This window comes from Ornithodoros turicata, unplaced genomic scaffold (assembly GCF_037126465.1).
Source record: "Ornithodoros turicata isolate Travis unplaced genomic scaffold, ASM3712646v1 Chromosome226, whole genome shotgun sequence".
Classification (NCBI taxonomy): Eukaryota; Metazoa; Arthropoda; class Arachnida; order Ixodida; family Argasidae; genus Ornithodoros; species Ornithodoros turicata.
The window spans coordinates 53784-63169 of NW_026999341.1; the positions used below are offsets into that span (position 1 = coordinate 53784).

A 9386-nucleotide genomic window follows, 5' to 3' on the forward strand; every position below is an offset into this window, starting at 1 on the left:
CGAGCGTCTTCATCTTGTCCTGACACATTTCTTGACGCGCTTGCAACCATTCCAGACGGTGGACTTGAAAGGCTTCCTCCACGATGCCGCGTATAAATTCGCGAAGTTCTTCGTTTTTTGTCTTTTCCTTGCGACGACGAGAAGCGCAGGAGAATAAACCACACATGGCGTTTTTCACGTATCGCTCAGAATGATGACGCGAGCGCGGTGCGCGCTGCCTTTATAGAGATAAACGCGCGCGCAAAGAACGGAGAATGAAAGCGAAACTGAAAAGCCACCCGTCGCCGCTAGGAGCGCGCGCGCGCGCAGCGGAGAGCCGAAACCGAAAACACCCGCGGGCGGCGCAGAGGGAGCTAGGAGCGCGCGCGCGCATGCGCGGTCGGGTGGAGCAGAGGGCGCTAGGAGCGCGCGCATGCGTAGCACCCGTAGAGTGGCGCTTACGTCAGTCCACCTCTGGCTCTCGTTGGGAGAAGACGTGCGGTCGTTCGCTCCGTCGTCACTTGATCCCTGGCTGTCGACGAGAGCGGACGCTCCGTCGCAGCGGGGAAAAAAGGTGAGTGATTTACCGATGTTTGCGCGTTGTTTTACCGTGCTCGTGTTAAGCCTTTTCTCGCATGTTTAGACTTGTTTAGCGGTGTCCAAGCCTGTTGACGCACGTTTACCATCGTGTGGTTCCCGCCTTGTGTTAGCCGCGAAGTGTTGTGACGCTGTGGTTAGGCCTTGTCGATTGCCTTAAGCCTTTCCCCCCGATGTGTAGTGTTTTCTCCGTGCTGTTTAGCAGTAGCGGTTAGGCCTTTTCCCCGCGCTCTGGTATGCTTAGACTTGTCGAGCAGTGTTGCCATTTTTACGTGTCGCTAGTACTTTCATGTTCTCTTTCTCGTATAGAGCTACGATGCTGGCGCCATCTGGTGTGATGCCTTGGAACTAGCGTGCCACCTGCCTCTGCAACCGTCGTGCTCCAGTCGCCCCGGCGGGATTTCTTCAAGATGGCGTCGTTGATTTTCAAATAAATCATTTCCTACTGTCTGCTTCCTTTCTATCTAGTTTTTTTATTTCCTACAACCCGAGTTTTACATAGAAAATCCACGACAAGTATTGCACTGAGTCAGATTTTGCCAAATTTCAAAATTTTAAAAATTTAAATTTTTTAAAAAAAATTAAAGTAATTTTAAAATAATTTAAAGTAAAATGTGCAATACTTGCCGTGGATTTTCTGTGTAAATCTTGGGTTGTAACATTACTACTGCTACAGAGAGGGGGGGGGGGACCAGTAATGTATAGCATGTTACTACAAAATGAAAGTGGCTGCTTGGTGGATGCCAGTGAATGACATTTATCACCGACTGCGACTCTTAGTTTGTAGATATACTGATTTCTATTTTCAGATGTTTTGGAGCTGCCGGCTCCTTCGTTTTGTAGGAGTCACTATCTACATATTTTTCATTCCTAATTCCAACTCCAACCGTCCAAAGCGGATATGGAAAGAGAGAAAAGAGGACGAGGAAAAAGAAAAGAAGAGATGGTGCTTCTCCGTACAGTTGGTGACACGAACGTAATTACCTCCGTGAACAATAAATACATACGGGGTGTCTTTTTTTTTAATACAGCCTTTCATAAACAAAATTGTATAGGCTATAGGAAGGGAGTCGCCTCAGGACAAGAGCCGCTGATATTTCGAACAGAGGCTTTTCTTCTTTCTGTTCGAAATATCGGCGGCTCCTGTCCTGAGACTACTCCCTTCCTTACATCTCTACCGGTTCGCTGGATTTCTACACATCTATACAGGCTATAGACATGCTGTTTTCACTTGTATCATGGCCATACTTGGCCATATGTTCCTCAACCGTTAAGTGACCAGTGATGGCCAGTCGTTAAACTACGTGGTTGTAGTTAAAAAGTAGTTATCAACTACTTGCTGTGGCAACTACTAGATAAACTACCATTTCGAGTAGTTAACTACAGTACTTAGGTTACTGCAGGCGCCAACTATTTCCGATTTTGCCGCAAGCTTTACGACACGTTTGTGCTTTCGACTTTTACCTTGAGCTACTTGTCTGATGAGAACGGAGGTGCAGAGCAATTGTGCAGTGCATGTGTACGAAATCTTCACTTCTAATGCTTGTCTAGTGAAGCCTCATTGGCATGAATTTGCATTAAAACCGCAAATGATGGCTGAGTGACCGATCATTGTGGCTAAGCGAAAATATTTTACGATCCATAGTTGGCAATCGGCACCGACCACAATATTTGTGCATGGCGCTGTGACGAAGGAGCCCGAGTGTAAATCTCATACATGGTCCGTCGTATGTTGTACGTGCCTTTATACCGGAAGCTTTAACTCTATAGAAAATATTTCCGCAGCAAGCTCTTTTATCAGCGCATAATATACAAGAGAGAGGGAGTGGATTTTACGACAGTATGTGAATTAAGCGACGTAGGCACAAGTATTTTAAATATCATTATCACTGCTTGTGATTCATTTTTAGGTGTCCAGGAACACTACAACATTTTGGTGTCGACAGACAACGTTAAGTAGTTATAGATGTATGTAGTTAAACTACTGCATCGCGAAGTAGTTAGTAACTATAGTTAAACTACTGTAGAAGTCGTTAGTAGACATCACTGCAAATGTCTCATAACCTAAAAATCGTTAATTAACTTTTTAATTAAAAAAGCTACGAAGTTGTCCCAATGAGAACATCTGTTCCTTTCGTTGTTCCTTCTTCCAGGACGCAAGAGGCGACAGTGCGCAATATCACCCTATCACATTCGTGGTAAAGGAAAGACGGGTCACCGGAGATGCGCAATGAACAAAATAAAGAAAAAATTGTGTTCCTTGGCGATGCTTTTTTTTTTTCAGGCGATCTACCGAACGGATTTGTGTTCTGAAAACGGCTACGATATCAGGTCAACGAAAGGAACAGATTATTTATGGGACAACTTGGTAGCTTTTATAATTAAAAAGTTAATTAACGATTTTTAGGTAATCAGTTATTTGGCGGTTCAGCAACATACGACCAAGAACGTCCGCCGGTCCAGAGATGATAGAAGTGAAAACAGCATGTTTATAGCCCCGTATAGTTTTTAATGAAAAATCTACATCAGAAAAAAGGTAATACACCCTGTACAATAACACAGTGGTTCATATCTCCAGTTGAAATATCGTTCATAAGTTTGCTTTGCCTTTTTGTTTTTCCCCTAAGTGATTCAGACTACTTTGTCAACACGAAGTTCGGTGATATGATTTATTTGCTGCATTAATTCCCAACAGGTCTATCCTATCAGCTAGTGTCGATTTTGTGAATCTTCGGGCTTCTGACTTTTTCGGCCTTATGATTGCCATCCGTTTCATCAGCTATCTGCGACCGCACCTACGACCCTTTATCTATGGCCGCGCAGGGGTCTGCGGGACCATTTGTTGCGCTCACACAGCCAGGGACCATGCTTTCCGGGACCATTTTTTTCCGACACACCGCCATGGAGAAGCGCGAAGCGAGCAATGGACAGAAAACGAAACACCATGATCATGACCTTGTTACACAACGCAGCTAAGATGCGGAACTTCTGAAACTGGACGAAGCAGTCCTTATCAGTATCTCCTCAAGTATCCCAGGCACCCGCACTTTGTTTCCGAACACATTCGGGTAGCCGACCTTCAAGCGACGTTCACCTCAGCTCCAATACGTGCGAAGGCCGTTTAGAATAAGGGATGAGAATAAGAGCCGTACATGGCGAAGCCATACCTACTTTTCCTTTTCGTCGCTTCGTGGCGCGACTATACATGACATTTCACTTTGGAGTGACCCCTAATGGACCTTTTCCGACAATGCGTATGCACATGCCCAGTCCCTGTGTCCGCGATCTTTGAGCGGGAAACATCGCTATGAACCCAGCTGCTGACGACTGTCTTGTTCATTGTGGGGAGATAATCGGTTTCAAGGCCGGCGTTTGAGGTCTGGTAATGAGCACAATGCGCTTTCACTCTTTCCGCATTCTTCTGTATATATATATATATATATATATATATATAAGCGAAAGGAAAGGGGACACAGCGACGGATTTGAAGTGTTAATAGAATACAAACAAAGGGTTATTTTACATAATTAAAAAATTATTTAGGAAATGGGGAAGTGTCGACGTTTCGGAGGGAAGCTCCTCCTTCTTCGGGACAGAAGAGGCAACAAGTCTGTCCAAGGCCTTTATGGATTCAGCTTGCTGACGTAATCTTGTGTATTCGCGCCACCTGGCGTTCGTCGATCAGTCACGTCCTGGAAGGTTTGTCACTGTCGGGTGTGGTGTCACTGCCCTGACGTTCCGGGATCTTCTGAAGTCAAAGCTGGGGGTCATCGTCTTTCTTTCAAAGGCATCGTCCGTGGTGAAATCATTATCTGGGAGTCCGGGGTTTAGGTCATCGTGTCTGAAAGCCTAAGGTGACCTCCTCGGGAAGTCGTCGTTTGGGGCGTTGTTGTTCTCGTGGCCCTGTTGCTTCATCAATAGTCCATGTAAGGAGAAGTCATCAATCGGGTTTTTCCGTAGCATTGTCCGTAGTGCGGGGATGTCCTTCAGCCATATCTGAAAGAGAAAAAGAACAGGGCGAGACGGAGGATAGCTAATTGTTTAAGTGCCTAACTGTTGACAGTATACCGGGATCTTCATTGATTGCGGATTTAAACTTATAAATAAAATATGACTCGCGTTGTTCCCTACATCTGTCAGAATTGAAATTTGATTCAAGAATAAAAAGGGAGACGTCATTTATTGAGTGTCCGGGCTGTTTGAAATGGCGGGAAACAGGAAGCTTCGGCTTCTTGCTAACGTCTGATCTGTGGTTATTAAACCTGATTCTGAAGGATGTTTTACTTTGTCCCACATACTGACATTCACATGCTTTACACTGAATGACGTAGATGATGTTAGAGGAATTACAGTCAAAATCTCCGTTGATTTTGATGGAAAAGTTCGAATTTGTACTTTTGACAATCTGGGTACTTTGCATTATCTTGCAGATTTGACATCTGCTTCAGCCACAAGGGCGACAGCCGGTCAGAGAAGCATGCGGTTTGTTAACTTTTGACCTAACCAGGCAATCCTGTAGGTTCCGAGCGCGTTTGTACGTAACGCGTGGCGGTTCGGGAAATATCTGCCCCATCCGCTCCGACTGGAGAAGGATACTGTGGAGGCGGATGTATACCGTTAATATTTGGAGCATTCCCGCCGAAAGTTACAACGAGGTTGACGCCGTCGTTGTCCGATGGTCTAGTGCGTTTTTCGAATAAGGTTCGGCGATCGATATTGCGGGCTTTGTCTAGGGCATTCTCAACTAGGCTTGTAGGAAATTTGCGGTTGACAAACGCGCGTTTCAGTTGATCAAGATTTCTGTCTAGGTTTTCGTTGTTGGAACAGATACGTCTATACCGCAGCGCCTGGCTGTAAGGTATAGCGAGTTTAGTGTGGTGCGTGTGGCAGCTGTTAAAGGAAAGATACTGTTGGGTGTCAGTAGGTTTGCGGTAGAGGTCAGTGGAGATGACCCCGTCGGTTAATGGAACTTGAACGTCGAGGAAGTTAACTGTTACAGTGGAATTTTATTTATTTATTTTAACATACTGCGAGCATAGAAGCCCTAGCAGGAGGGGCTCTTTCAACAAATATGTGTGATCTACAAGAGCGCACAACTACTATAGAGAACACGGAAACAAAACCGTAACAACACATAACATCAAGAAATAATTCTTTCCAGCTCTTTGACAAAGTTTGGAGACTGGAAAGCATCGGGTGGGAGAGAATTCCAGTCCTCAACTGTTCTGGGGAAGAAACTCCGTTTAAAGCAATTCGTTTTAGCAAATATTGGGGACAGTAAACGATCGCTCTGTCTATGTCGGGTCCGCCTTGCCGTCAGCGGTTTTATACAGTCTGGTAATTTCAATTTGAATTTTCCAGACAAACAATTATGTAGGAACGTTAATCGTGCTATTTTTCTTCGTGCTTGTAGGGAGGGGATGTTATTCTGTTTCATTAAGAGAGTTGGTGAGTCAGTTCTTCGATATTTGCCAAAAATATACCTCACTGCCTTCCTTTGAACTTGCTCGAGACGGTTAATATCTTTCTTGGTTCCGGGGTCCCAAACAATTGCCGCGTACTCTAACTTAGACCTGACACAAGTATTGTAAACTAAAATTTTGGTACTCGCTGGTGCGTTTTTAAGCTTCCTTCTCATAGTCCATAATTTCCTTAACGCTGAAGAACAAATATCTGCTATGTGAGATGACCAACTAAGATCACTAGTAAATGTAACCCCCAAATATTTATATTTTTCAACGCATGATACTGTACAGTTATTTAAAAAATATGAAAATATACTGGGTGACCTCTTCCTTGTTACCCGTAAGACAACCGTCTTGTTGTTATTAATTACCATTCCCCAATCTCGGCACCAGAGAAAAATTGCTTCAATAGTGTTCTGTAATAAAATATGATCGGCCGTGGTCGTAATTTCTTTGTATATTATGCAATCATCTGCAAATAATTTTACAGAAACACCTTCCGGAATTATACTAACTAGATCGTTTATGTAAATTAAAAATAATATGGGCCCCAGTACACTACCCTGCGGGACACCAGATGTCACATCACAAACATCTGAACGACCGTATTTGACTTCCACAAACTGCCGTCGGTCATTCAAGTAGGCGGCAATCCAGCGAACAATACAGTATGGGAGCCCTATACTTTCCAGCTTACGCAATAATTTTATATGAGGGACTTTGTCAAAGGCTTTACAAAGGTCAAAAAATAAAACATCAGTTTGTCCGGTACTGTCCAGAACATTAAATAAGTCATGTGCAACAGACACCAATTGGGTTACAGTAGACAGAGATCCCCTGAAACCGTGTTGGTGAACAGTAATGAACCCCTTATCATTTAAAATATTTCGCACATGGCTTGATATTGCATGCTCTAACATTTTACAACAAGTATTAGTAATGGACACCGGGCGATAATTGCTGACTAACAATGCGTCCCCTTTCTTATAAATTGGGACAACACGACCTACACGCCAATCCTCTGGGATCTCACCCGTCTTAATTGACGTATTAAAAAGTTCCGTCAGAAAATCAACAATTTGCACAGAATACCTTTTTAAAAATTCATTCGGGATACCATCTGGTCCCGTGGATTTTTTTGTATTGATATTAAGCAGCATGTTCAATACACCTTCCCTAGACACTGAGAATTCCATTCGAGGATCTGCTACCGATATTTGGAAGTAACCCTCACGATCGGCGAAAACACTATGAAAATAATCGTTAAAATTTTCAGCAATGGAACGTGGGTCAGTAACCATCTCGTTATCAACTTTTATTTTTTGAACATCTTGTTTCGTTCGATTCAAATAACGCCAAAACTTTTGCGGGTCTTTCTTTACAAACTCCTGCAGTCTATGACCAAAGAAGTGCTGATAATGTCGATAGTGCTGATAATGTCGTTTTGAACTGCTCGTATGTACATATCTAGAGCTTTATCGCGGTTGGCTTCCGGAATAAAGTTAGAGGGTTGCTTAAATGGTTGGACGTCAGTAGTAAAAGAATAATACGACTTAGCGAGCAATTTGACACCTCCCTCCTCTCTCACCCCCCCTGTTACCCCCAATTTTGCAATTTGCACCCCCACCCAATTTTTTAAAAAAAAATTTTTTCGATTTTTCACTTAAAATCGCTCATACACGCATAAGAATGCGATAATAGAGCGTAGAATATATCAGTTGCAGAATCTTCGTTATTGTCAGTTGATTTTGTCCAAGTTGGGTCACATAGGGAAGTCGCGTGTCTCCCGTGGCAGGTAGCACAAACAATTCCGGAACGACATTCGCGTGATCGGTGTCCGATTTTAGTGCATCTGAAGCAGCGCTGTTCCTTTGCTAGTTTCTTTTTGCGTTCGTCTAGCGGTATTGAACTCTTGCACTTTACTGTGGTGTGAGCTGCTGATCTGCAGAAGACACATGCTTCAGTCCTTTTCCTAGTGTCATTGTAGAGTACATGCGATGATGGTGGATCTGCTTTGTATGCGTCCTTGCTGTGTCCGTCATTAACGTCCTGCCTTTTATCGACCATGTTGACACCTTCCATGCTCTCGATTTCTATCCTGACAAAGTTAAGGATACTTTTGAGCTCACCGGAGGCATCTCCTTCAACTTCTGACGATGTTTCCGTGCTGCCTGGATTATTCCTTGCGTCGTACAAAAGGAGTCTCTTCTTTTGTCGTTGGTAGTCCAGTGCCAGATTGGTGGGCAAATTTGAGAGCAGGATTTCACACATCATCGATGCGTAGCTTTCGCTTGTGACACCTAGCGCCTTTAATCCTCGAACGTGCGTTTGAACGTGGTCGTAGAGTTTACGAAGTCCGTACACATCACGTGATGATTTGACGTACGGAAGTGTCCGAAGCCTTGACAGGTGTTCCCTTTCGATGCGCCTTTTGTCACCAAAGCGTTCGGTCAGTACCTCAATGGCGTCTGCGTAACATTCCTCCGTTGCTTGTAGACCAGAAATTGCTGTCGCTGCAGGCCCATCCAGCAAAGAGCGTAGATAGTAGAATTTCTCCGCCTTGCTGAGGGAGTCATTTTCATGAATGGCGCCTTTGAACTGTTCCCAGAAGCTTCCCCACATTGACAGCTCGCCGCGGAACCTCACTAGTTGCAACTTGGGAAGTCGGATACCGTTGGATTTCGTTGTGTTGTTGGATTGAGGCGACGATGCAGTCACTTGAGCTGTCGTTGCTGCTATTGGAGTAGCACCAATGCCGGAGATCTTCGTTCGCAAATTTGCCATGGTGCTTACGGCGTTGTCCTCATACTGCAATGCGATGTCCAGCTCGGATTCCATCTCGTCTTCCTTCAGGTACTGTTCCAACTCGTTATTAAGACGCGTGAGTTCTTCGTTATTTACCCGCAACCGTTCCAGAAGACTCTCAAGTAACATCCGGTCCGTCGATTCGTTAGCGATAACCGTAGATGCTTCGCCGATGAGTTTCGTCACCTGACGTCTTCTTGATGCACGCTTCTGCTTTGCTCGTTCCATAACTGCAAGATTGCTCGTTGAGGTCCGGAGAAATATATCCCGGGTTTCGGCACCAGAAATGTGTTGCAAAACTCGCAGCCTCGTTAATTGGCGCGAAGCACAGAAGCAAGAAGCGTCTTTACCAGTTGGGGTCTGGGTTAGAACTGTCTTTATTTACAAAGAGAACAGACTGTACAAAGAGGGAGAGAACTGAGACTCGATACACGTGTATACAATACACGGCGTTACAGTGAGGAGCGAGCGCGGGGGATCGTCCCGAAACGGTCGGCCATAAATTGTCCACTGTCACTGTCCGCTCCTCCGTTCGCGTTG

The 9386-nt window shown here is 44.6% G+C and overlaps 1 protein-coding gene and 1 long non-coding RNA gene across 2 annotated transcripts; one reads left to right on the forward strand and one right to left on the reverse strand.

Moving 5' to 3' along the window:
• Positions 1–437: 437 nt before the first annotated feature.
• Positions 438–1028, forward strand: LOC135373239 (uncharacterized). The gene is made up of 2 exons (XR_010416373.1): positions 438–553; positions 886–1028. It is a non-coding gene; the product is annotated as an uncharacterized LOC135373239 (long non-coding RNA).
• Positions 1029–4425: 3397 nt separating this feature from the next.
• Positions 4426–9074, reverse strand: LOC135373241 (uncharacterized). Its single transcript, XM_064606467.1, has 2 exons — positions 8034–9074; positions 4426–4572 (listed from the first exon to the last, which is right to left on the reverse strand). Exons 1-2 carry the CDS (start codon positions 9072–9074, stop codon positions 4426–4428), a joined length of 1188 nt encoding a protein of 395 aa, XP_064462537.1.
• Positions 9075–9386: the final 312 nt, after the last annotated feature.